Genomic DNA, 26,978 nt, shown 5'->3' with positions numbered 1-26,978 from the left:
TGAGGGACTACAAGTAGACATCCTGGTAGTGAGGTCCCTTTGGGGACCCCCCCATTAGGGTTAGAATGGGGGGTGGTAGGGGCTGGGCGCGGTGGCTCACGCCTGTAATCCCAGCACTTTGGGAGGCCGAGGTAGGCAGATCACGAGGTCAAGAGATTGAGACCATCCCGGCCAACATGGTGAAACCTCGTCTCTACTAAAAATACAAAAATTAGCTGGGCATGTTGGTGGGCGCCTGTAGTCCCAGCTACTTGGGAGGCTGAGGCAGGAGAATCCCTTGAACCCGGGAAGTGGAGTTTGCAGTGAGCTAAAATAGTGCCACTGCACTCCAGCCTGGCAACAGAGCGAGACTCCATCTCAAAAAAAGAATGGGGGATGGTAACACCTCTCCTTAAGGGCACACTTAAGCGACAGCAGAGGAGTGAGGGTTGCTTAACTGGCAGGCTCTGGCTTAACAGAGGGGTCTGCAACTTTGGACCAAAGCACCATTGCTGAGGCCAGCACAGGGCACTGGCCCTACAGGGTGTGCCTCCATCCTGCCCCTGGCGTGCTTGCCTGCCTCAGCCTGGTTTTGAGCAAGTTCTTAAAGGCTGTTGGGTCGGGGGGCATGTCTTGGGCCTGCCCTGGGCAGACCTAATATTTTGGACACAGAAGCTACCCACTCCCTGAGTGCTGGCCTGCCTCTCCCCACAGGGCACATGCTAGTGCTGCCTGACTTTGGTCTCGGGCCAGGCACTGACTCCACTTCCTTCAGACCTCAGGACAGGGCCCTTCCCCAGCCCCCCACATACAAGGCTGCCCTCAGTCCTCTGGTTTTTATTTGCCTGATCCCCCGCAGAGCTCTCTTGCTCTGGGGGCTGGGGAAGGAGTGACTCCAGGGCGTACACAGACAGATGGAGAGGCTAGAGACTGGGAGGTGGGGGTGTGGAAGCTGGGCTACCAGCTCCTGAGGCGGCAGGGGAGATGAGTGAAGGAGCGCCAAGGTCACCAGAAGAATGGAGCAGGCTTCCCCAGGGGCTCCCTGTGGCTTGGGCACCCTTGCCTCCTGGCCCAGCCTGCTTTCCTCCACGGCCCGTGCTGCCAAGGCAGAAAGCTAAGGTGAGCAGAGATCTTCCCCGAGAACCCTGGCTCGATGGATAGCGTTCTCTGGAAGGGTAGCCTGGATTGGGGGACTCTTGTTGAAGAAAGGTGGCAGGTGTCCATGGCCCCTGGCAGGTGGGGCTGGCACTGCCCATGCTGTTCCTCAGCTGGGGCTCAGTGCCGGGCTGCCCTCGGGACTGTCGCTCACCAGGCACTCGTTGGATTTGAAGCTCGCCAGGGACTTGCAGCTGGGAATGGAGGCCAGGGAGCCGCAGAGGCCCAGCATGGAGGGCGTGGGGTCCTTCCCTGGGGAGAGAGGGTGGGTGAGGCCGGGCGACCAGTCTACATGTGTGGGAGTTGGTAGAGTGGTGGGCAGTGAAGGGGCAGCCCTGAAGCCACCCCCCAGGAGACTTTGATATATTCCAGAGCACTTGCCATTTTCAGTTAAACTTTGGTTAAGCACCTGCCTGTGCCAGGCACGGTGTTGGGGACACTGTATTGTAATCGTCAGTTGATGTCTCTGTCTCCCCCTGAGGGTCATCCTCTCTCTTTGTCCATTTATTAAATACACAGTGAGCACTCGCTCTGTTCCAAGCACTGGGGATACAGAGAACGGACAAGACACGGTCCCTGCCCTCATGGAGCTCACAGTCTGGTGGGGGAGACAGACACACAGACAATCACAAACACAGTGTGATGGGGCTACATGGCCACAGCCTGCCTTGTCTCAAAGAAGATCTAGGGTCATCCAATACAGTGTGGTTGCTTATAAAAAAGAAAAGACCGGATATCCAGGCATAGGGAGAACTAGGATGGGAAAAACCAAGGTGAAGCCAGGGATGAGGTCAACACAAAGTGCATGCGTTGAAGTCCTGGGCATTCGCTCGAAGGGAGCCACTAATTTGGCTCTGAGCTTCCTGGCAGCCAAAGAGAAGGGGGAAACAATGGTCAGGCAAGTAGTTCACAGTGTGCATGAGATAAGAGCAAATTAGTTTGAGGAGTTCCCCGAGAGTTTGTGAGCCCCCTGAGGATGTCATGACACTAAAAAGCCGCTGAGCCCTCACCATATGACAACACTGATGATTATCAACATCCTCATTTTACAAAGAATGGACTCATGGAGGTAAAGTGATTGACCAAACTCACGTGGTCAGAGGAGGCACAGCCAGATTTATGCTGGGTCCTGACACCTCAAAGTAAGCTCTCAATTGCTGTGCTAAACCCTCAAGAAAGGCTGAGAGAGGCTGAGCGCGGTGGCTCACGCCTGTAATCCCAGCACTTTGGGAGGCTGAGGCAGGTGAATCACTTGAGGTCAGGAGTTCAAGACCAGCCTGGCGAAACTCCGTCTCTACTAAAAATACACAAATTAGCCACACGTGGTGGCGGGCGCTTTTAATCCCAGCTACTCGGGAAGCTGAGGCAAGGGAATCCCTTGAACCCAGGAGGCGGAGGTTGCAACGAGCTGAGATTGCGCCACTGCACTCCAGCCTGGATGACAGAGTGAGACTCCCATCTCGGAAAAAAAAGAAAAAAAAAGACTGAGAGAATGAATGAGGGAATGGGCTAGGACCTGCCTTGAGGCCTCAGGGCCTTGCCTCAGCCCTTCCTGGAGGGGTGCTGGGTGTTGGGTTGGGGGAGCTCACCGATGGGACCCCAGGGCTCCTCGTCCCGCGTGCCCTCTCCCAGGCGCTGGGAGTCCGAGCTGAGACTGGCTTCAGCTGACAGCGGCTCCGTGCTCATGAAGCTGTGTCTGCGGCAGAGTGAGAGCTGGTGCGCCGGTAGAGGAAGCCCTTCTTCCCCAGGACGACCCGCTCTCAGGCCCAAGCCGCACCTGGCTGGGGCTTACCTCCGGTAGAGCTTGGCGTTGCTGGCGCCCTCGGCCCCATTAAGCGTTCCCAGTGAGGGCCATTGGTTGACCAGGGGTGTAGTGAGCTCCTTGGAACCCTGGGCCAGAGGGGCGTGGTCACTGGGGATCAGACCTGTCCTGGGAGGGGGAGGAGGAGTCAGGCCTGGCTGGAAGTAGGAGAAGTGAGGAAGGGAGATTCAGCAAGGGGTTGAGGGAGGGGTCAGGAATGAAATCTGAGCGGCAAAAATGGGGATACGGTGTTGGGGTCAGTGGGCCAGATCCCGGGAGGAAGTGGAGGTGGTACTGGGGTGGAGGGGTGACAGGGATTCGTGCACAAATATTGGGAGTTGGAGGGAATGGCGCAGTGTTGTAGGGGTCAGCTGAGGTGATGGGGGCGTCAGTGGAGAATAGTGTGGGAATCCCTGAAGGGTAAGATCGTCTTGGGGATCCTGCCGCAAGATCAGCGTGATGCAAAGGCTTAGAGAAGAAGTGTTACAGGGATCGGCAGGGGGGAGGTCGGGGGTCATGGCGGGTGATGACGGTCAGTGAGCCTGTGGTGTAGGTGACTGAGGCGATGAATGCAATCGTGTTGAAGGTTGTAGAGCAACACCGCAGGTCCTTGTGAGTGACGTGGGGTCCCTGCAGTAAGGTTGGATGGCCACTCTAGCTGAAGGGTAACTGAGGGTGAAGCCGGGGCTCTGGCTGTTGGAGGTCACTGGATCTTATGCTGGGGGCAATGTTAGAAGATCATTGTGGGCATCTCGGGGTGGGGCTGGCTGGATCAGAGGGTTGATGCTGGAGAGGTGGGTGCTAGTGTCGGGTGATGTTAGAGTCGATGGAAGTGAAGATGGGGTTCACCCAGTGATGTGGTCGGGGCGGCCGGGGTCAGGGGTTAGGGCAGGCCGTGCGCTCACAGCTGCTCCTGCAGCTCCAGGATCACGCCTTCCAGCTCCCGTTTCTCGCGCTGGTTCTGCGCCGCCGCCTCCTCCAGCTGCAGCTGCAGCCGCCGGTTCTCCGCCTCCAGGTCCTTCAGCTGCGACTCGCGCAGACGCACCAGCTCCTCCAGGTAGCCCTGCGGGACGCCGGCTCAACCCGGGCGGCTAGGAGGACGTCCCGGCCGCGGCCCCCGTCCCCGCCCCGCCCCGAGATGCCCGGATCCCCCGCCCCGGCCCGCCCGTCCCCCAGGCCCGCTGGCGTCGCGCACCTTCTGCGCGTAGACGATGCGGAACTTCTGCTCCATCTTGTGCCACTTGCTGTACCAGCTGTCTTCGTCGGTGACGAGCGGCAGGTACGGGTGCTCGGGCGAGTTGTCCTCGCTCGTGCTGCTCTCGGCGCTGTGCCGCTCCTCCTCGTCCGTCAGGTAGTCGTAGCTTGGGAGAGGGAGCAGTGGGCACGGCCGGTCCCGCCCCTCCCCCCGCGCGTCTGCGCTGGCCGCCGAGGGCAGTGGGACCAGGATGTCCCCAGGGTGTCCCGAGGCCCCTTCCCCCGCCCCGCCGCAGTCATGGAGCCGCTCACCTCTGCGTGAACTTTAGGTACGGCGTGTAATCGATGACCACAGGGGTCTTCCCGTCCAGGACTTCCCCCTTTAGACAGAAGCTGAGGCAGACGAGCCACAGGGTTGGAGGTGGGTGTGAGGGGTTGGGGTAGGACATTTATGGGGGAAACAGCCCCCTCCACCACTGCCGTCAGGCAGACCCCACCTGAAATCGATGGCGCTCAGTCCGATCAGCATTCCGGTGAGGATGGTGGCTTCGTCCCGCAGCATGATGGCTCCAGAGTCATAGAACCGTCTGTGGGGAGGCAGAGGGCCTGACGGTGCAGCAGGCCCCTGGAGCCCCCCCCCCCCCACCCGAGAGCTGCTATTGTTGGCTTACTGCCACCTCATCCTGAAGGAAGGCCAATTCTCCTTCCTGATCTGCACGCAGGCCTGGAGCCTCTCTCCCCCTTCAGCCTGGGGCTGGAACCTGTGGCCCCATCTCCTAGAATGGGTGTTCCCTGAGCCGACTCCTCCCTCTGAGCTACCCCTTCCTCATCAAGTACTGGGTTACCCAGATCCTTCATATCAAGAAGCAAGTCTTAATCATTAGCGCTTGGTATACGGTAGGTGTGCAAAAAACGTGTTGACTTCAACCTTGAAATGTGTAGACTGAGGAATCGAATGCAGCAAAAACATAAGGCTGGGTGTGGCCAATTGGAATGGGGAGGTATATGCCCCCACCATACCAGACAGCTTCAGATGCACCTGCCCACACAGGCACATTCCTCCTTGTAACCCCTTGCCCCAGGCACCCAACCTCCCCGTGAACCCTCAGTGCAGGGGTTGAACTCCCCACATAAGGACTCTGTGTCCGTGAATACCAAGTACAGAGCTGCTTTCATTGTTTGGAGAGCCAGAAGGGCTGTGTTGTAGATCATGGAGCAAGCCAACACATGAGATGGTGCGTGGCTGAGGCTCATCCAGAGGTGTGCAAGGGTGGAGTGTGCTGGGCATTGATGGCGAATAATGGGCATTAGATTTGACTTGCAAGTGATGCTGGTGGTGGTGGTAAAAGTTTCTCCTGGGGCCAGGAGCGGTGGCTCATTCCTGTAATCTCAGCACTTTGGGAGGCCGAGGCAGGAGGATCACCTGAGGTTGGGAGTTTGAGACCAGCCTGACCAACATGGAGAAACTAAAAATACAAAATTAGCTGGGCATGGTGGCGTATGCCTGTAACCCCAGCTACTCAGGAGGCCGAGGCAGGAGAATCACTTGAACCCGGGAGGCGGAGGTTGCAGTGAGCCGAGATCGCGCCATCTCACTCCAGCCTGGGCAACAACAGCGAAACTCCTTCTCAAACAACAACAAAAAAAAAAAAAAAAAAAAAAAAGAGTTTGTCCTGGGACTGCAGGCTAGGCTGGAAGAGGGAAATTAGCCGTGCATGCTGGTGCTGGGACTTGTAGTCCAGGAACTGAAGGATGCTGCAGGAACTTAAGGATCAGCTGTGTTTGGGCAATGTAGGTGCACCCTGAGACCTGTGGTCTGAGTTGCCTGGGAAGTCTGACCTGGTGGTCCGGGTGTCACGCAGAGCCGTGGTGATGTATTCTGACATGCGCTTCTCCATCAGTGCCACCCGGATCCATGCCCGGCCCTGGAAATCACGTTCACCTTTACTTGCTGCCCAAGAGGGACTCATGTGTCTAGCATCAGGTGTGGGCCCTTCTCCCCTGGGCTGCAGACGGGGTGAAAACCAAGAAACAGGCAGGCCCCCTGTGTCCCGAGCAGAGAGCAGTTGCTTGCTTCAGGCCCCTCACCTTGGCCCGGGCTGTGCTGATGTTCTCCATGTTCTCGATGCTGCTCACACAGTTGTTGGGCACTTTGCTGCAGGCCAGCCGGATATAGTCCCAGAAGCCCCGCTGCCCATCTGAGCTGAACCAGCTCACTGGACCTGCTGGGGCACAGGCTGAGCCAGGGCAGGGAGGGGACTCAGCAAGACCGGGGAGTTTGGAGAGGGTCCATGTAGTGAGGCATTCACATGCATAAGTATAAGCAGCCTCCTCCCACAAAGATCTATGCACACACATGCACGTATGCAGTGGGCACCCCAGCATATCGCTTGCCCATGATGGGGATTGTAGGCCAAAGGCCTCTCCCTCTTCCCAGATCTGTACACAAGCTTCTGTGCATGGCCCAGAACGGGGGCCAGGGTCAATGAGGGGGTTCAGAGTCCATGGAGTGTATCAGAATGAGGTGGCTGGGAGCTAAAGGCTGGGAGTTGGGGAGGGACCTCTGGGGGAGGGACGCTGGGCCCACCTTTGAAGCGGTGGCTGAGGATCTGCTCTAAAATGGCTGCAAAATTGACAAACTCCTCTGATGAGTCATCGATGGGCTCTGCTGTGTACTTCTCCAGCAGCGTTTTCACAGAGAACCTGGGTGGCAAGGTGGGGAGATGGGGCAGTGGGGTGTCAGGCGAGGAAACAGGTGACAGAGGCAGAGACGGGGAGCAGCCGGCAGAGAAGAGGTCAGGAAGGGCATGGATGTGGTGGGGGGCAGAGGGAGCGGGGAGACAGGCAAGACTACAGTGACCATAGAGGTACCGTGTCATGTGGAGTGAGAGGGTGGCAGATGGGGAGGAAGGGTGACAGGTGGGAGACTGATTGACAAAGTGGGTGACAGGAGAGGTGACAGCCAGAGAAAGGAAGCTTCGGGAGCAAGGGGTGAGAGGGACTGAAAAAATAGGAAGATGAGGCACCACAAGCCAGGGGCAGTCCCGGAGCCCCTTCCCCCTAGACCACCCTTCAGGGTCTGTGTGTGTGAGGCCTGGGTCAACTAGGTGTTAGAAGCCAGTGCGTGCCCCACCCTGAGCTGTCTTCTGTGATTGCTGGAACAACCTTCAGTCCCTTTTGGGGATGGGGTCACCTGTACCAGGGCATGTGAGTTGGCACTGTGCACACGGAGTGTGGGCATGCGCAGGTGGCCAGGTGGGCTCCCAGCACACAGATACCCCGTTCCCCCCTTTCCTTCCCGGCTTGGCCTCCCACACACCAGCTGCCCAGAACCAGGCAGTGCAGAGCTGGGCGGGGGTGGGGTGGGGAGGTGCGGGGTATGGGCCTGACACAGACACTGGGCAGGAGGGGGCATTGGCAGCAGATCTCTGGAAGGGGCTTGGGGGCCTGGCTTCTTAGGGAGGAAGGGACCAAGGGAAGCCTGTGGGGCTGAGGGACTGAAGCCATGCAGTGCACCCTCTCCAATCGTGTCTAAGCCTCAGGCTCCCTCTGCAGTCACTACCCCTGCAATCTCCCCCTGCCATCCCTGCAGTGGAGTGGGGCAGGGATGAGGACACAGTTCCTAACATCCCATGATTTCCCTGCTGTGGGTGGCAGAGCAGGGGCGGGGTGTCCAGGGAAATGGGAGCTGCTTGGAAATGTCCTTTTCTTCTTATATTTATCAAGCCCTATAATGTGCCAAGCACAGTACTTTGCATGCATTCCCTTACCCATGCTCAGCCCTGAAATGTAGGTCCTCTTATTATCACTCTCATCCCCGTTTTAGAGTTAAAGAAATTGACGGTCCAAGAGGTTGACTGATCTGTTCAGAGTCACATGGCTTGTGAGTAGTCAAGCAGGTATGTCTGATTCTGAAGCCTCTGCTCTTTCTGCTACATCTGTGGCCTCCTGGCAGCTGTTGGATGACCAAGGCCTGGAGCAGCCCCTGCTCCATCGCCCTTTGTCCTCTACTCCGCAAGTCTCCAGCCTTGGAGCACTGACCTCTGCGGCTCTCAGGCCAATTGCACAGCTGAGCCCTCGTCCCCCTTCCTTTTGAACTTGGAGTTGATCTGGCCTGAGATCAGAGCCAGGTCAGTCTTGGGGTTGCACTAGAGGGAGGCAGCCTGCTGGATTCAAATCCTGTTTCCCTGTGACACTCAGGTGGCCTTGGGCTCCTCTGTGAGTCCTCTCTTGCCAAATGCAAATGGGAACAGTCGTACCTGCCTCATTACATTTTGGTTGAGAGCCCACGCAGGGTTGGAAGAAGGTAGGTGCCTAGGGCTGCTGGGCAGGGATGGTGAGGAGCGGGGTCATGGCTGGGAAGGCTGACCCTGCTGAGAGCCAGCCTGTGTTTGGGGCATTATCCCAGCTTCACTATGCGCACCCTCCTGCCAGCTTGATTTCTCCTGGTCATCTGGGTCAGACCATGATGGGGCCTGGACTGGGTTCAGCGTGGCAGCCATCTGGTATCTGCCCTCAGGGGTGCCGCAGAGGTGGTCATTGCCCCCGGGAGCCCTGTGGTGTGCTCCCTGATAGGAGATGCAGTGGCTGCTGCAGGTTACCATGGAGACAGGGAGGCCAGGGCCCAGGGGAGCCCACGGCCTGCTAAAGGGAGCTGTTCTGGGAGCTGGAGGCAAACCATGTGTCAGTGATGAGGCAGCAGGGGCCTGGGGGTTACTGAGCCTTTGTCACATCCCTGATCCCCCAAAACTCTATCCTTCCCTCCCAGCTCTAAGCCACCTTCAGCCCTTCAACTTCTCATTCTCTGGCCTATGTCAAGGAGAGTTCCCTCATTCCCCCCCATGTACTCAAGAGGCTCAGCTACCTTGGCAGGCAAGAGAAAAAAGAGGAACCTAGCAGGTAGAGAGCAGGGAGGGACAGGAAGAGCGTCATTAGGGCTCTTTCTGTGGCTCCTACATGGATGGTGCCATTTTCATTCTTTGGTGTGGCTGTGACATCTAAAATGGGGATGATGGGGCACCCAAGGCCCAGAGTGGTTAAGAGACCTCCCCAAGGTTGCGCAGCTAAAGCTGATGGAGTAAGAGCTTGAACCTAGGACCATCTGGCCCCAAGGACAGAAATCTATGTTTTACAACACACTGGCAGGCGTTGGGGGAAATGAGGGTAAAGGCAGTGCCCTGCACTGTGGGCTGGGCCATTGCTACACTCTCTCCTTCATTAACATTCCAGGCATTTCTGCAGAGGTCTGATGTGCACAGCACTGTGCTAGCCACTAGTGCTGGGAGACAGATGCAGTGTGGTTGGATGTGTGCCCAGGAACATGGAAGGAGCTATGGGAGCCAGGAGCCAGGGCATCAGGTGGGCACTAGTGGGCCTCAGGGCATCGGGTGGGCTTCAGCAGAGCTGAGGCCTATGTGGCAGGCAGGTGGGGCTGGTGAGGGAAGAGTGAGCCCTGCCCCCAGGAGCACTCTGCCCTGAGGGGGCAACACCTGATAGGCATGGGGGCTGGGGGAGGTTGCAGCTGACAGGGGATCCCAGCACCAGAGGAGAGTGCAGGTGTGGGCTGCAGGGGGAGTGGCTGAGCAGCTGGCCATGCCCTGGTTTGGGGACAGGGCAGGGCAGGGAGGGTGAGTCACTCCAGGTTGAAGTGGACAGGATCACTTCCTGGGCCCTGGAATCGGGGAGAATCTTCCCAACCCTGCAACCATTCCACCCTCAGAGACCAGTGGCCCTGCCCTCCCGATCTTCTCCCCTTGAACCTGGAACCCAGGCTCTTGGTCCTTCCCACATCTTGGTTGGTGCCCCTCACCCTTCCCTGGAGGGATTCATGGGCTCTGCCCCCATGCCCAATTGACTCTGCCCATCCCTGCTCCAGAATCTGAGCATTGGAGAACCGCACCCCAGAGAGGTCAGTTTGACATGGGTGCCAATGAGGGTATGCTTGGAGGGCATTCATCCCCCCATGGGGTCCCCTCTGTCCATCCTGCCCCATTCCCAGCAAGGGAGCCAGCCATCCCCACCCCCTTCCCCCTCACACAGTGTCACTTCCTGGTTCTCACAGGAAGCTACAATACCAGTTAAACACCCCTCACCCCCCAGGCCCAGGCCCGGGCATAGGCTTGGCTTGGCCTAGAAGGGTAGGGACCAGACTGCAGCCTCCCTCTGGGTTCTGGGCCTGGGAGGGACAGTGGACGCATTATTCTCGACCCTTTGCTCCCCTCCCTTTTCTCCGCGGCAGCGCTCAGTCCGGGTTTCCGCAGTCCACCCCAACCCCTCTCCCTGACCACCCAGCCCCCGCCCGCTAGCGGTGCCCACCTGCACACGGTGATCAGGTTCTTACGCTCCACAGCCACGTTGCGAGAGGACGCTTTCTTGGAGGACAGCCCCAGAGCCATGGTGGTCTGGACAAAGCTCGCTTCCATCCAGAGGTGCGGCCACTGCTGCCGCCGCCCGCTGCCCCCCACCCCTCCTGGAGCCCCAAACCAGTCGCTGGATCACGGCTGGGCCCTCTGTCCGCTGGGGCCCCTCAACCCTTCCATGGCCATCCCCCTGCCTTTGCGCCCGGTGCCCGGCCCCCTCGCTCCCTCCCCAGGCGGCGATGCCAGAGCAAAACAAGGCCGGGGAGGGAGCTCTCCGAGGTGCTGAGCCGGGCCCCGTCACCCCCTCCTCCAGCCGCCTGCCCCCCCTCGGCCAGTGACGTCAGGGCCCTCGGGCCCCGCCCCCCAGCAGGCCGAGGACCAATCCGCAGAGGGTGCAGGGTCTGGGGGGAGGGGAAGAGCCCGGGCCCCACGGAGGGCGGAGGGGGTCCCCAGGAGAAGCAGAGATTGGAAGGAGGGGCAGGGGGCCTGCCCTCCACCCCCACACTCTGGGCCCGAGACTTCTCGCTCCTTCTCGCCTCGCCTCGAGTCTCTGGCTCTGACCTCTCTACTCCCTTGTTTCTGACCTGTGCTCCGTGGTGTCTCTCTGATTTCCCCCTGCCGCCGGGGGAAAGGAGGTCCTCACCTCCGGGACCCCCGTCCCCTCCCCGCCCCCTACCCGTTCAGCCTCGGCTTTCTCGGCGAGGCAGGGGCTGCGTGCGTGCGGGGAGCGCAGGTGGCTCCCGGCTGCTAACCCAGGAGGCTAAGGAGCAGCCCTAGAGACTGCGCATCTGCGTGTCTGTGCCTGGGCTGGACCCGCCTGCACCAGCCGGGCCGAGCCAACCTCTCCTGGGGTGGAGGATGGCAATCCAGACGAAGCCTAAGGGCCCAGCGCCTGGAAACACTTGGGACAGAGAGTGGGGAGCAGACTGGCAGCGAAGGGCCTTGGGCTCTGCGGAGGTTCCCAGCAGCAGAGCAAGCGCCTACAGTGGTGCCAAGGCAACCGGAGGGGGTGGCGGCCTACCCCCTCGCACCACCCCAGAGCCAGCTGGCCTAAGGTTAACCCCTTGGCTGCCGGCATTGCCGCATCGTGCCATCAACCCTCTCTGAATGGGGTCATTGATCTCGGGCAAGGCCAGGAGTGTCCTGTAAAACTGGTTGCAGCTTCTCCCCGGGGGTGGGGGGAAATGCAGGCATAGTCTGGTTTCCCCCCGCCGTTGGCCTCCTATTCCTCTCTCACATCCCTGCTCCCACCTGCTCCGTTCCTCTATTCAACCTGTTCCAGGATTTTCGGCGGTGGCGGGAGGAGGGTTCCCCTTCACCTGCTGGAATCCGCAACTCCCACATAAAGCTTTTCTTTGTTTATTAAAGGGCCTCTACCCAATTTCTCCATCTGCCCTTAGGAACATCCCTCCCAGGACTCACTCACACCTATTCTCCAACTCTGCCTACCTGCTCAATTCACCTGATGCTCTGCCAGTGGATTGCTGATGTCTCTACATTGATTCAGATTTGCACCCACATCTGAAAATGATCAGCAGGCAGGGACCCTCTGTCAACACAAGTGGAGAAGGAGATGAAAGAGCCTTGTCTGACACCCTGGAGACTGGTGAGAGATCCTGACTCCTAGCATGGGATCTCACGTTTACGCAGCCTCAGCCTCAATTCTTGGCTTCTGGGACCTCAACCTTGGTCTTTTTATTTTTTACTTTTTTTTTTCAATTATTTTTTGTGTGTCATCTTTGCACAGTGGCCATGCTGATCTTCTCTGTATCTTTCCAGTTTTTTAGCATATTAACACATTCCAATTTCGTATAACCTTGGTCTTTTTAGTCCCTCCTCCATCATCTTGCTCTTGCCTCACGTGTAGAAGTCCCTCTTACCATTCTCCTGCCTCCAGATTGCCAGGGGCAGTCATGATGGGTTTTTTTGCTCTTTCTCCAAATGAGGGCACATGATGTTCTTTTGGGGTTTATTTTGTTGTTGTTGTTGTTGTTGTTCTTTTGGGGTTTATTTTGTTGTTGTTGTTGTTGTTGTTGTTTTTGAGACAGAGTCTTGCTCTGTCGTCCAGGCCAGAGTGCAGTGGCACAATCTCAGCTCACTACAACCTCTGCCTCTTGGGTTCAAGTGATTCTCCTGCCTCAGCCTCCCAAGTAGCTGGGATTACAGGCATGCACCACCACGCCCGGTTAATTTTTGTATTTTTAGTAAAGACAGGGTTTCTCCATGTTGGTCAGCCTGGTCTCAAACTCCTGACCTCAGGTGATCCACCTGCTTTGGCCTCCCAAAGTGCTGGGATTACAGGCGTGAGCCACCACGCCCGGCCTACCTTAACCATTCTTAAGTGTACAATGGAGTAGTACTAAGTACATTCATAGTTTTGTGCAGTCATCACCACCATCCAACTTCTTAACTCTTCGTCTTGAAAAACTGAAACTATCCATTAAACAATAATTCCCCATTCCCCACTCCCCTCACCCTTGGAAACTACTATTCTACTTTCTGGTTCTATGATTTTGACTACTCTAAGTACTTCATATAAGTGGAATCATATAGTGCTTATTTTTTATGTGACTGGCTTATTTCACTTAGCATAAAGTCCTTGAAGTTCATCTATGTTGCCGGTGCAGTGGCTCAAGCCTGTAATCCCAGCACTTTGGGAGGCCGAGGTGGGCGGATCACCCGAGGTAAAGAGTTCAAGACCAGCCTGGCCAAAGTGGTGAAACCCCGTCTCTACTAACAATACAAAAATTCGCCAGGCATGGTGGCACACACTTGTAATCCCAGCTACCCGGGAGGCTGAGGCGGGAGAATCGCTTGAACCCGGAAAGCGGAGGTTGCAGTGAGCTGAGATTGCGCCATTGCACTGAAGCCTGGGCAAGAGTGAAACTCTGTCTCAAAAAAAATAAATAAAAGAAAGAAAGAAAAGAAAAAAGTTCATCCATATTATAACACATTGCAGAATTTCTCTCCTTTTAAAGGCAGACTAATATTCATTTGTAGGAATATGCAACATTTTGCTTATTGCTATGGCTTGAATGTGTCCCCCAAAGTTCATGTGTTGGAAACTTTTTTTTTCTTTTTTTTTGGGGGCGACAAAGTCTCGCTCTGTTGCCCGGGCTGGAGTGCAGTGGCATGATCTCGGCTCACTGCAGCCTCTGCCTCCCAGGTTGAAGTGATTCTTGTGCCTCAGCATCATGAGTTGGTGGGATTAGAGGCGCACACCACCATGCATGGCTAAATTTTGTATTTTTAGTAGAGATGGAGTTTTGCTATGTTGGCCAGGCTGGTCTTGAACTCCTGGCCTCAAGCAGTCCACCTGCCTTGGCCTCCCAAAATGCTGCGATTACGGGAGTAAGTCTTCATGCCCAGCCTTCTTTCTTACTTTTTGAGACAAGATCTCACTCTGTTGCCCAGGCTAGAGAGCAGTGGTGCAATCATAGCTCACTGCAGCTTCAACCTCCTAGGCTCAAGTGATCCTCCCACCTCAACCTCCCAAGCAGCTGGAACTACAGGCACTTGCTACCATGTCTGGCTAATTTTTATTTTTATTAGTTTTATTATTTGTTAATTTATTTTGTAGAGATGAAGTCTCACTATGTTGCCCAGGCTGGCCTTGAACTCTTGGGCACAAGCGATCCTCCCTCCTCAGCCTCCCAAAGTGTTGGGATTACAGATGTGAGCTACCACACGTGGCCATGTATAAGAAACTTACTCCCCAGTTCACTGGTGTTGAAAGGTGGGACCTTCAAGACATGATTAGATCACAAGAGGTCTGCCATCATGAATGGATTATGCTGTTGTTTTGATAGTGGGTTCCTGATAAGAGGATGAGGATCAGGCCCCTTCCTCTCTCCCTCATGCTGTCTTGCCCTTCTGCCTACCACCATCAGATGATGCAGCAAGAAGGCCCTTGCCAGATGTAGGCCCCTCAATCTTGGACTTCTCAGCTAGCCTCCAGAACTGTAAGAGACAAATGTCGGTTCATTTTTTTTTTTTTTTTTTTGAGACAGAGTCTCGCTCTGTCGCCCAGGCTGGAGGGCAGTGGCACGATCTCAGCTCACTGCAAGCTCCGCCTCCCGAGTTCACACCATTCTCCTGCCTCAGCCTCCCAAGTAGCTGGGACTACAGGCGCCTGCCACCACACCCGGCTAATTTTTTGTATTTTTTAGTAGAGACAGGGTTTCACCGTTTCAGCCAGGATGGTCTCGATCTCCTGACCTCGTGATCCACCCGCCTTGGCCTCCCAAAGTGCTGGGATTACAGGCATAAGCCACCGCGCCCGGCCAGGTCTCTGTTCTTTATAAATTACCCAGTCTCACATATTCTGTTAGAGCAGCACAAAGCAACTAAGACACTTATCCATTCATCCATCTATGGACACTTGCATTGTTTACACACGTTACCAATTGTGAGTAATGCTGCTATGCACATGGGTGTACAAATATCTCTTTGAGACCTTGTTTTCAATTCTTTGGGGTATATACCCCGAAGTGGAATTGCTGGATTACATGGCAATTCTGTTTTTAATTTTTTGAGAAGCTGCCATCCTGTTTTCCAATATGGCTGCACCCTTTTACATTCCTGCCAACAGTGCACAAGGGTCCAATTTCTCTTTTTTTTTTTTTTTTGAGACAGAGTCTCGCTGTCTCCCAGGCTGGAGTGCAGTGGCGCGATCTCGGCTCACTGCAAGCTCCGCCTCCCAGGTTCACACCATTCTCCTGCCTCAGCCTCCTGAGTATTTGGGACTAGAGGCACCTGCCAACATGCCTGGCTATTTTCTTGTATTTTTAGTAGAGACAGGGTTTCACTGTGTTAGCCAGGATGGTCTCGATCTCCTGACCTCGTGATCTGCCTGGCTCGGCCTCCCAAAGTGCTGGGATTACAGGCGTGAGCCACTGCACCCAGCCACAAGGGTCCAATTTCTCTACATCCTTGCCAACACTTGTTATTTCCTGTTTGCTTGTTTGATGGTAACCATCCCAACAAGTGTGAACAATGTGAGGTGGTATCTCATTGTAGTTTTTTTTTCTTTTTTCTTCAGGGAAACTACCCAGACTGTGTCCTCTCCCTCTTACTATCCTTAAGGAAGACAAGGAAGACAATGACAAATGGACTTTGCAGCAAAACAACACCAACAGCCAACTTGATGCTCAAGGGAGAACGCTGTGCCTCTTCCTCATGGTTTCCAGTGCTCTACACATTCAGAGAAACTTTTCTGGTAATCAACTATAGAAACAATGAGACTGTGCCCATGGGCGAGACCCCATCTCTACAAAAAATACAAAAATTAGCCAGGTGTAGTGGTGTGCACCTGGATTCCCCAGCTACTTGGAAGGCTGAGATGGGAAGATCACTGGAGCCCCAGAGGTTGAGACTGCAGTGCACCATGATCACGCCACTGTACTTCAGCCTCAGTGACAAAGCGAAAGCCTGTTTCAAAAAAAAAAAAAGAGAGAGAGAAATGGGCAGGTGACGGTGGTTCACACCTGTAATCCCTGCACTTTGGAAGGCCGAGGCAGGTGGATCACTTGAGATCAGGAGTTCGAGACCAGCCTGGCCAACATGGTGAAACCCCATCTCTACTAAAAATGCAAAAATGAGCAAGGCATGGTGGTGGATGCCTATAATCCCAGCTACTCAGAAGGCTGAGGTGGGAGAATCACTTGAATCCCAGGAGACGGAGGTTGCAGTGAGCTGAGATCGCGCCACTGCACTCCAGTTTGGGCAACAGAATGAGGCTCCATCTCAAGAAACAGAAAAAGGGAAATGATCCCTGAAAGTATACTCTTTTGTTGGAGTTTTTATTTGCATTTTGCTAATGATTAGTGATGTCGAGCACCTTTTCATGTGCTTATTGGCTTTTTTTTTTTTTTTTTTTTGGAGCAATACCCATTCAAGTCCTTTGTTCATTTTTGGGTTGCTTGGTTTTTGTCGTTGGTGTTGAGTTTGAGGAGCTGCCTCTATATCCTGGATATCAATTCCTTATCAGATATATAACTTGCAAATATTTTCTCCCATTCTGCCAATTACCTTTTGAATTTGTTGATATTGTTTTTTTGATGAACAAAGTTCTTAAGTTTTCATCAAGGCTGATTTGTCTATTTTGTTGTTATTGTTGCCCCCGTCTTTGGTGTCAGATCCAAAAAAATTATTGCCAAATCCAATGTTGGGAAGCTTTTGCCATATGTTTTCTTCTAAGAGTTTTAAAAGTTTAGGTCTTACATTTAGGTCTTTGATCCATTTTGAGTTAATTTTTGTATATAGTGTTAGGTAAGGGTCCAACTTTATTCTCTTACATGTGGATAGCTGGTTTTCCCAGCACTACCTGTTTAAAAAACAAAAATCAAACAAAAACCTGTCCTTTCCCCATTAAATGGTCTTGGCATTCTTTTCAAAAATCAGGCTGGAGTGCAGTGGCATGATCTCGGCTCATTGCAACCTCCACCTTCCAGATTCAAGTGATTCTCCTGCCTCAGCCTCCCAAGTAGCTGAGATTACAGGTGTGCACCACCACGCCCGGCTTTTTTATTTTTAATAGAGACGGGGTTTCACCATGTTGGCCAGGCTGGTCTCGAACTCCTGACCTCAGGTGATCCACCTGTCTCAGCCTCCCAATGTGCTGGGATTACAGGCATGAGCCACTGCACCTGGCCTGATCAAGTTTAAGACTGCATTGCACCACAGCACTGCAGCCTAGACAACAGAGCAAGATCCTATGTCAAAACAAAATCATTTGATCATAGGCCAGGTGTGATGGTACGTACTTGTAATCCCAGCTACTCAGGAGGGTGAGGTGGGAAGATCACTTGAGCCCAGGAATTCGAGTCCATCCTGGGTAACATAGCAAGACCGTATCTCTAAAAAAAATAAGATAAATAAAAAATATAAGAAATCACTTGCAGACCAGGCACAGTGATTCACGCCTGTAATCCAGCACTTTGAGAGGCCTAAGTGGGCGGATCACTTGAACTCAGGAGTTTGAGACCAGCCTGGGCAACGTGGTGAAACCCCATCTCTACCCAAAATACAAAAAATTAGGCAGGCATGGTGGCTTACACCTGTGTTCCCAGCTACTCAGGAGGCTGAGGTGGGAGGATCGCTTGAGTCCAGGAGGCAGAGATTGCAGTGAGCTGAAATTGTATCACTTCACTCCAGCCTGGGTGACAGAGCGAGACCCCATCTCAAAAAAAAAAAGAAAAGAAATCACTTGCTCATGTGTGTAAGAGTTTACATCAGGGCCTCTGTTCTATTTCATTGGTCTATATGTCTGTCTTTATGCCAATACCACTCTATTTTGATGAATGTAGTTTTGCAGTGAGTTTTAAAATCAGGAAGTATAAGTCCTCCAGCTTTGTTCCTTGTTCATATTTCAACTTTTGTGATAACCATTTCCTTGCTTTTCTTTATATTTTTATCACCCATGTGTGCGCCGCCTATGAGCAGAACCTAACAGGACAGTAATAGAGGCTAGGGAACTGGTTTGCAGAATCCCAGCCCGCTTCCAACATCAGAGAGCAGAGAAAATAAGAATGAATTTGAAGCTGAAAGTCAATAAGCACATAACCGGCATTATCTACCCCTTTTTTCTATGCAGCAGTTAAACATCTGTCCATCATATTTGAATAATAACAGCTTCATCCCTTTGCCTAACAGATGCAACTGTCCTTTGCTCAAATGAAAATGCTCTGGGGCCCTCCCCCAAAAGCAGAGATGCAAAGTCTCCACAGCAATGGAGTCCCTCTCCATGTGATGTGAATTCTCCTAGTTCAGCCACATGTCCTCTAGAGTATTCTGCAACCTAAATTATGAAGGTCATCACCAACAACAATCCTCATAAAAAATAATAAGAGAAAAGAAGGCGAGGAAAGTTAACCAATATTTAGAGAGTGTATATAACAAAACAAGCAAGAGAAAACATACCCATGGCTTCTACAATCCTTGCTTCTATATCTGGTCAGAAGCTGATATTTATAACTTTCCTCTTCCATTACTTGTTCCATTTTTGCTTTGCTCTGAGCCAGTCCCTCTATTCATTGGTTTGTTTGTTTTTGACCAGGTCAGGTGACCAAACCTTTATTCTTATTTATTTATTTATACCAAAAGAGTATCAATTTCTCAACAAACCTTTATTTATTTATTTATTTTGGCGACAGGGTCTCCCTTTGTTGCTCAGGCTTGAGTACAGTTGTACAATCACAGCTCGCTGCAGTTTCAACTTCCCAAGCTCAAGCAATCCTTCCCACTTCAGCCTCCCAAGTAGCTGGGACTACAGGCATCCACCACTACGCCTGGCTAATTTAATTTTATTTTTGTAGAAATGGGGGTCTTTCTATGTTGCCCAGGCTGGTCTTGAACTCTTAGACTCAAGCCATCTGCCCATCTCAGCCTCCCAAACTGCTGGGATTACAGGCATGAGCCATCACGCCCCAGCACAAACCTTTATTCTTTTTTTTTTTAGACTGAGTCTTGCTCTGTTGCCCAGGCTGGAGTTCAGTGGCATGATCTCAGCTCACTGCAACCTGCACCTTCTACAATCCTTGCTTCTATATCTGGTCAGAAGCTGATATTATAACTTTCCTCTTCCATTACCCTTGAAGGGTTCAAGGGATTCTCATGCCTCAGCCTCCAGAGTAGCTGGGAATACAGATGCCCACCAACCACCACACCTGGCTAATTTTTGTATTTTTTTTTTTTAGTAGAGACAGGGTTTCACCATTTTGGCCAGACTGGTCTCGATCTCCTGACCTCGTGATCCACCTGCCTTAGCCTCCCAAAGTGCTGGGATTACAGGCGTGAGCCACCGTGCCCGGCCCCAAGTCTGTATTCTTTATTTTTATTATTGTTATTATTATTATTATTCTTTTTTTTTGAGACAGAGTCTCGCTCTGTCACCCAGGCTGGAGTGCAGTGGCGTGATCTCGGCTCAGTGCAAGCTCCGCCTCCCAGGTTCATGCCATTCTCCTGCCTCAGCCTCCCGAGTAGCTGGGACAACAGGCTCCTGCCACCACGCCCGGCTAATTTTTTATATTTTTAGTAGAGACAGGGTTTCACCATTTTGGCCAGACTGGTCTCGATCTCCTGACCTCGCAATCCACCTGCCTCGGCCTCCCAAAGTGCTGGGATTACAGGCGTGAGCCACCGCGCCCAGCCTATTATTATTATTATTATTATTATTATTATTATTATTATTATTAATTTGAGTCAGAGACTAGCTCTGTTGCCCAGGCTGGAGGGCAATGGCGCAATCTCAGCTCACTGCAACCTCCACCTCCTGGGTTCAAGCAATTCTCCTGCCTCAGCCTCCCGAGTAGCTGGGATTACAGGCACTCACCACTATGCCCGGCTAAGTTTTGTATTTTTAGTAGAGAGAAGGTTGCACTATATTGGCCAGGCTGGTCTCTTGGCCAGGCTGGTCTCAAACCCCTGACCTTGTGATCCGCCCATCTTGGCCTCCCAAAATGCTGGGATTACAGGCATGAGCCACCACGCCCGGCCCCCAAACCCTTATTCTTAAAATAAAGGTTTCAAGAATAAACCTTGATTCTTGAAATTAGCATTCTATAAACTAGAATCCTCAGAGCTGTATTGCTCTTTTTTTTTAACTTTTACTATTGGACAGGGAAGTAGGACATGGCACACCAGGGAGTCCCCTGGGTTCCAGACATAGTCCTCCCTGCCTTTCTTTTGGAGTTAGAACCCAGCTTACCCTTGGCATTTGGGATCAGTCATCCCAGAAGGTAACCCCTTTTTTGCCCTGAGCCCAGGTGAGAGCCTTAACTTCCAGGTAGTGGAACCACTGCGATATCTCCTCGTGAAAGGATTCCTCCCTTAGTGTGGCAGATGCTGTCAGTGCCCTCCCATGTTCCTGAAGCTCTTATGTTCACTGGATGAACTTCCAGCTGCCAGAACCTGCAGCTCTTTACCTAAGGACTCTCTCTGGCCACTGGAGCCTTCTGAGCAGGCTGAAAGTTCTGGGGAATTATACTCCCAGCCACAGCAACCTTCAGCCAATCACTGATGGGGATCGGTGCGTAAATAGCCAGCTTCCTCATCCCTCAGGTCCTGCAGCTCACATTATGACTGGCTCCCTGAGTTCCCTCTTAGGATTAAGCTCTGGTTGTCCACGTGTTTTCTTTTTGTTTGTTTTGTTGTTGTTGTTGTTGTTGTTTTGTTTGTTTGTTTTTGAGATAGAGTCTCGCTCTTGTTGCCCAGGCTGGAGTGCAATGGTGCAATCTTGGCTCACTGCAACCTCTGCCTCCTGGGTTCAAGCAATTCCCCTGCCTCAGCCTCCCAAGTAGCTGGGATTATAGCCATGTGCCACCACGCCTGGCTAATTTTGTATTTTTAGTAGAAACGGGGTTTCTCCATGTTGGTTAGGCTGGTCTCGAACTCCCGACCTCAGGTGATCCGCCCGTCTTGGCCTCCCAAAGTGCTAGGATTACAGGTGTGAGCCACCGCGGCCGGCCGGTTGTCCATGTTTTTAACTTGCTTGATAACACACCCTTTATGAGCCTCCTTTCTTTCCAATGTCAGTCTCCCGCTGGCTTGCTCGGTATTCCTAGCATCGCTTTTCAAATAAACACTTGTGTTTCTCAAATAAACACTTTCCTTTGAATCCTTGACTCAGGTTCTACTTCTGGAGGGAACCCAAACCAACACATTTGGTATCCAAAGTTGTCCTAGGAAGTAGACCCCCAGGATAAGATTCTGATTTTGGATCACTCATCATCCAGGTGGCCCAAAGATTCCGTTGCTGAGGTAAGTGGGGTGCTAATACCCACTGGAGAACTGGACTGATTGTCAGACTGTCACCCTGGTGAAATGGGATGCAGACAGGGATGCACTGCCTATGCAATAGCTCTAGTATTTGAGGTGTAAGAGGAAAATGGTAATTATAAGGACTGTGGAGACTGGGCTCAGTGGTTCACGCCTGTAATCTCCCAGTGTTTTGGGAGGCCAAGGCAGGTGGATGACTTGAGGTCAGGAGTTTGTGACCAGCCTGGCCAACATGGCAAACCCTGTCTCTACTAAAAATACAAAAATTAGCTGGGTGTGGTGGCGGGCACCTGTAATCTCAGCTACTAGGGAAGCTGAGGCATGAGAATCACTTGAAGCCACAAGGCCGAGGCTGCAGTGAGCTGAGATCGCGCCACTGCACTCCTGCCTGGATGACAGAGTGAGACTCTGTCAAAAAAAAAAAAGAGTTGTTTGGTTGCTGTTAATGCCATCAAAGGGTTAAAAGAATAAAAGACAGACTCACATCAGCCAGCTATCAATTTATGGTACAGTTAAAAGCCAGAAGAAGCCGGGCTCACACCTGTAATCCCAGCACTTTGGGAGGATCACTTGAGCCCAGGAGTTCGAGATCAGCCCCAGCAACATAGGAATACCCTGTCTCTACAAAAAATAAATTAGCCGGGTACGGTGGTGAGCACTTGTGTTCCCAGCTATTCAGAAGGCTGAGGTGGGAGGATCACTTGAGCCCAGGAGGCTGAGGCTGCAGTGAGCCATGATTGTGCCATTGCATTCCAGCCTGGGCGACAGAGCAAGACCCTATCTTGAAACAAAACAAAACAAAAACCAGAAGACCTCTATGGCAGCATATAAGGAAACCCTCACTTCCTGTGCAGGGCAGACTGTGATGAAAATCAGTCCTATAATCTGTTGCGAGAGTAGCAGGGTTTTCTATTTAAAGCCCCAGCAGGTCAGGGCCCTGGGAGAGAAGGAGTGGGATCCTGAGGCCTGGTATGGGAACATCTGTTCTAAAACCCCCTTATTATGCTGAGTTATTTGGGCTGGCAGAATTGGCCTCTCCCCGTGGGTGGAAGACAGCAGCCTCCCCTTGCCTAGATAACATGCAGATTCCTCACCTGAGGCAGACGCCTCACAAGACGATACTTGCCCTCTTCAAGGCCTGATGTTGACTCCCCTCCATGACTCTAGACCAATAACAATGGTCAGGTCTCATCAGGGACCAAGTGGGGAAGTATTGTCCCATCTATGGAAAGAAAAGGATGATTCACCAAAAGACCTGCAGGAGCTGGTGAACATTTACCAGCAGAATTTGGCAGAACATGTTTGGGAACATATCTTGAGGGTGTTAGACTGGGGTCGGGGGTGGAATATAAGGCTGAGTAAGGCCGGGTCGGGTGGCTCATGCCTGTAATCCCAGCACTTTGGGAGACCGAGGCAGGCGGATCACCTGAGGTCAGGAATTCGAGAACAGCATGGCCAACGTGGTGAAACCCCATCTCTACTAAAAATACAAAAAAATTAGCCGGGCCTGGTGGTGTGTGCCTGTACTCTCAGCTACTCAGGAGGCTGAGGCACGAAAGTCCCTTGAACCCAGGCAGTGGAGGTTGGCGGCGAGTCTAGATCGCACCACTGCACTCCAGCCTGGGTGACAGAGTAAGACTCCGTCTCAGAAAAAACGAACAAAAAAAAGTGCTGAATAAGGATACGTTTATTGATATGGGATGCCCTACCTGGTAAGGATTTAACATTTTATTTTATTTATTTATTTATTTATTATTTATTTATCTATCTTGAGACGGAGTCTTGCTCTGTAACCCAGGCTGGAGTGCAGTGGTGCGATCTAGGCTCACTGCAACCTCCGCCTCCTGAGTTCAAGCAATTCTTCTGCCTCAGCCTCCCGAGTAGCTGGGATTACAGGCACACACCACCATGCCGGGCAAATTTTTGTATTTTTAGTGGAGACGGGTTTTCACCATGTTGACTAGTCTGGTCTCAAACTCATGACCTCAAGTGATCTGTCTGCCTTGGCCTCCCAAAGTGCTGAGATTACAGGAGTAAGCCATCACACCTGGCCTGGAATTTAACATTTTAAAGCTTGGCGAGGACACCAGAAGCCTTTTGCAATATGCCCCCGGGATAGATCTTCAAAGTGTGGAAAAACTATGAGTTCCAGCAAATGAGGTAGAGATGTTGGAACTTCCTTGACAGAATACTTGGAAGAATAAAGGCTCAGAAAAGTGGGCATGCCAGAATAAAATGACTATTATATAAGATTATAGAACCCTCCAGCCTACTGTGTTCTTCATGAGGGCCCAGAAATAATAAATAAAGTGATACAAAAGGTGCTAGTTGGAGCAGGGCCACTGGCATTTGCGGGTCAGCGGTAGCTGTCCTCAGCAGGCCAGAGCAATGGTAGCAGGAGCTGCTATGGAACTAGCCTTTCTAGAGTCAGTGGGTATGACAGGAGTCCAGAACAGAGGTCAGGCGACAGCACGTGGTCATAAGAAGCTAAGTGGACATAATTACCATAATAGGCAGAAAGACCAGAAATGTAAGTAGGGGATCTATTGTGATGACCAAGAGACCATGGTGTTCCTAGATAGGAGGATGGCAAAGGAGGGTATCTCTTGCTTATAAAAACAAGCAAGAATGAGAGAGCAGAAGGCTGAAGTTAGCCACTGCAAAGGAAAATCCCCATCCCATACCCAGTTTCCAGGCCCAAACCAGTTTTCAGATATAGAGCCCTTTGTCTTTTTTTTTTTTTTTTTTTTGAGATGGAGTCTTGCTCTGTCACCCAGGCTGGAGTGCCGTGGTGCAATCTTGGCTCACTGCAACCTCCGCCTCCCAGGTTCAAGCAATTCTCCTGCCTCAGCCTCCCAAGTAGCTGGGATTACAGGTGCTCACCACCACACCTAGCTAATTTTTTTGCATTTTTAGTAGAGACGGGGTTTCAACATGTTGGCCAGGCTGGTCTCGAACTCCTCACCTCAAGTGATGTGCCCACCTCGGCCTCCCAAAGTGCTGGGATTACACATGTGAGCCACCAAACGTGGCCAGATATAGAGCCCTTTAATTGAAGTGGGGGCCAGTTCCCTTCAGGAAGAATCCTACAATGCCATGGCAAGTTTATATCATGGTAATTATCCTATTCTTCCCCCAAAGGTACTTACAGCTGCTTATCAGAGCAACTGCATCCTGGGGAAAGGGAAATACTCAGATCTTTCAAGGCTTTTGGATACAGAGTTGGAACTGACACTAATATTAAGGAACCAAAATGCCGTCATGGGCATGTATTAGGGTGGGACATACGGAGGCCAGTTGATGAAAGGAGATCTGGCCCATCAGTCTGCCTGATGGTTATTTCCCTGGCCCCTGAATACATAGTGGAATAGAGGTACTTAGCAGATAGCAGATCTCTCACATTGGTTTCCTGAAATAAGAGCCATTACCACACCTGTAATCCCAAGTGTGGAGGCCAAGGTGGGAGGATCACTTGAGCCCAGGAGTTTTAGAGCAGCCTGGGCAACATAGTGAAACTTCATCTCTACAAAAACATTTTTTTAAATTAGCTGGGTATTGTGGCACACTCCTGTAGTCCCAGCTACTCAGGACACTGAGGTGGGAGCATTGGTTGAGCCCGGGAGGTCAAGATTGCAGTGAGCTGAGATTGTACCACTGCACTCCAGCCTATGTGACATAATGAAACCATCTCCAAAAAAAAGAATGAAATAAGAGTCACTAGGGTAGGAAAGGCCAATTAGAAATTGCTTCCTCATCCCCCTCCCAAGAGAGTAAATCAGAAGCAATTCTCCAGCCCAGGTGGAATGGCAGTGGTTGGAGTCACTCACAAAGGATATAAAAGTGGTGGTTCCCAGGATATCCCCATTTAACTCATCAATCTGGCTCTTGCAAAAACCAGAGGGATCATTGTAGATGAGGGTGCACATAACCAAGTAGCGCCCTGATTGAGTGCTGTGCCAGATGTGCTAGCTTTCTTAGAACAGATCAACCGAGTCCCTGCCATTTAGTCCATGACTGTTAATTTAATGAAGGAAGTAAGATTAGAAGCAGATTCCTGCCAGGCTTGGTGGCTCACGCCTGTAATACCAGCACTTTGGGAGGCCAAGGCAGGCAGATCACTTTAGGTCAGGAGTTTGGGACCAACCTGACCAAGATGGTGAAACCCTGTCTCTACTAAAAATACAGAAATTAGCCAGATGTGGTGGTGGGCACCTGTAATCCCAGTTACTCGGGAGGCTGAGGCACAAGAATCACTTGAACCCGGGAGAGGGAGGTTGCAGTGAGCCGAGATCGAGCCACTGTACTCCAGCGGGGGCAACAGAGCGAGACTCAGTCTCAAAAAAAAAAAAAAAGCAGATTCCTGGGGACAGACAAAAGTGCACGTCCACAGTCTTTCCCCAGGGCTATGTTAACTGTCCTGCTTTCTGTCATAATAGAGCAGAAACCTTGATTATCTTGGCATTCCACACAACATCACACAATCCATTGTACTGACGACATTGAGCTAATGGAACCTAGCGAACAGAAAGTGGCAAGGCACGTGCTTGCCAGAGGTTGGAGGATAAATCCTATAAAGACTCAAGGATCTTTGCAAAATTTGTCAGAGTCCAGTGGGCTGGCACCACCATGTGTCTCCTATCCCTAGGAAAGATGCGCAAAGCCTGGCAGGCCCCTTCAGATATGGGAGATGGCACATGCCACACTTGGAAATACTGCTCCAACTAATTTTCAGGGAACTCAGAAGGCTGCTGGTTTTGAGTGGGGCCCACAAGAGAGGTTTTTCAGTCCAGGCCAAAATGCAAAGTTCCCTGCCACTTGGGCTCATATAGCCTAGCACATGCCATCTATCTGTGATTCATAGGATGCTTTGGGGAGTCTCTGACAAGCCCAGAAGGTTCTGGAGCAAGGCCATGCCATCTACAGCAGAGGACTGTTCCAGTTTTAAAAAATAATCTTCTGGCCGGGTGCATTGGCTCACGCCTGTAATCCCAGCACTTTGGGAGGTGAAGGGGGTGGCAGATCACCTGAGGTCAGGAATTCGAGACCAGCCTGGCCAACGTGGTGAAACCCTGTCTCTACTAAAAATACAAAAATTAGTCAGGTGCGGTGGTGCACACTTGTAGTCCCAGCTACTCAGGAGGCTGAGGCATGAGAATGGCGTGAACCTGGGAAGTGGAGGTTGCAGTGAGCCAAGATTGTGCCACTACACTCCAGCCTGGGTGACAGAGTAAGACTCTGTCTCAAAAAAAAAAAAGTCTTCGGTTGTGCTACAAAGACCTGACCATTGGACAGGTATGGTGATGTGATCAGAGCTGCCCATTGCGAACCGGGAACCGTCAGATGCATCAAGTCACACAGTTGAACAGGCGCAGCAATAATCCATCCTGCCATGGAAATGGTACATTCCAGGTGAGGACTACTCAGCCTAAAAGGCACAAGTAAGTTACATGAACAGGCAGCCAGACCCCCAGGGCACGTACCCCTGTTGCACCTATGCTTCTCCCTCAACTCACACCTTTGGCCTCATGGGGAGTTCTTTATCACCAGTTGACAGAGGAGGAAAAAAAGCCTCAGATCTAATTTACAGATAAAATGGCTTCCTAGGTTGGTGTGGACTGAAAATGAACTGCAGCCACATCACAGCCACAGTCAAGGGTGGCCCTGAAAGGCAGTGGTGAGGGGAAACCCCCTTGATGACAGAGCTGCTGGCATTC

The 26,978-nt window shown here is 52.1% G+C and overlaps 1 protein-coding gene, 1 long non-coding RNA gene and 2 pseudogenes across 9 annotated transcripts; 1 reads left to right on the top strand and 3 right to left on the bottom strand.

Moving 5' to 3' along the window:
* Positions 1 to 801: 801 nt before the first annotated feature.
* On the bottom strand, positions 802 to 10,834 carry RUNDC3A (RUN domain containing 3A). 7 transcript variants are annotated; one of them, XM_055256262.2, is made up of 12 exons: positions 10,445 to 10,834; positions 6,717 to 6,832; positions 6,218 to 6,366; positions 5,969 to 6,054; positions 4,627 to 4,716; positions 4,442 to 4,522; positions 4,131 to 4,296; positions 3,841 to 3,998; positions 2,927 to 3,064; positions 2,724 to 2,830; positions 1,289 to 1,386; positions 802 to 1,077 (listed from the first exon to the last, which is right to left on the bottom strand). In XM_055256262.2, exons 1-12 carry the CDS (start codon positions 10,549 to 10,551, stop codon positions 985 to 987), a joined length of 1,389 nt encoding a protein of 462 aa, XP_055112237.1. In that variant the 5' UTR covers positions 10,552 to 10,834; the 3' UTR covers positions 802 to 984. The 7 variants fall into 7 exon arrangements, with proteins under 7 accessions (XP_055112237.1, XP_055112238.1, XP_055112240.1 ...); XM_055256263.2 differs by having other exon boundaries at positions 6,218 to 6,354; XM_055256265.2 differs by having other exon boundaries at positions 6,218 to 6,351; positions 10,445 to 10,833.
* LOC134735244 (uncharacterized) lies at positions 6,829 to 21,247 on the top strand. 2 transcript variants are annotated; one of them, XR_010118213.1, is made up of 3 exons: positions 6,829 to 8,028; positions 11,889 to 12,094; positions 15,530 to 16,998. It is a non-coding gene; the product is annotated as an uncharacterized lncRNA (long non-coding RNA). The 2 variants fall into 2 exon arrangements; XR_010118214.1 differs by lacking the exon at positions 6,829 to 8,028 and adding an exon at positions 21,116 to 21,247 and having other exon boundaries at positions 11,411 to 12,094; positions 15,530 to 15,706.
* LOC129470817 (uncharacterized) lies at positions 12,206 to 12,294 on the bottom strand (annotated as a pseudogene).
* On the bottom strand, positions 15,534 to 15,726 carry LOC129470781 (uncharacterized; annotated as a pseudogene).
* Positions 21,248 to 26,978: the final 5,731 nt, after the last annotated feature.

The sequence above is a fragment of the Symphalangus syndactylus genome, chromosome 20 (genome assembly GCF_028878055.3).
Source record: "Symphalangus syndactylus isolate Jambi chromosome 20, NHGRI_mSymSyn1-v2.1_pri, whole genome shotgun sequence".
In the NCBI taxonomy this organism is placed as follows: domain Eukaryota; kingdom Metazoa; phylum Chordata; class Mammalia; order Primates; family Hylobatidae; genus Symphalangus; species Symphalangus syndactylus.
The sequence above is the reverse complement of the archived record's forward strand: the minus strand, read 5'-3'. Positions and strand labels throughout refer to the sequence as shown.

Excerpts from the sequence above, each read along its gene's own strand:
- RUNDC3A (XM_055256262.2), bottom strand. The coding sequence starts at position 10,551 with ATGGAAGCGAGCTTTGTCCAGACCACCATGGCTCTGGGGCTGTCCTCC. Across the intron at positions 6,367-6,716 it reads CCTCAGCCACCGCTTCAAAG|CCTGTGCCCCAGCAGGTCCA; the intron begins GTGGGCCCAGCG and ends GCCCTGGCTCAG. Across the intron at positions 4,717-5,968 it reads CGTGACACCCGGACCACCAG|ACGGTTCTATGACTCTGGAG; the intron begins GTCAGACTTCCC and ends GCCTCCCCACAG.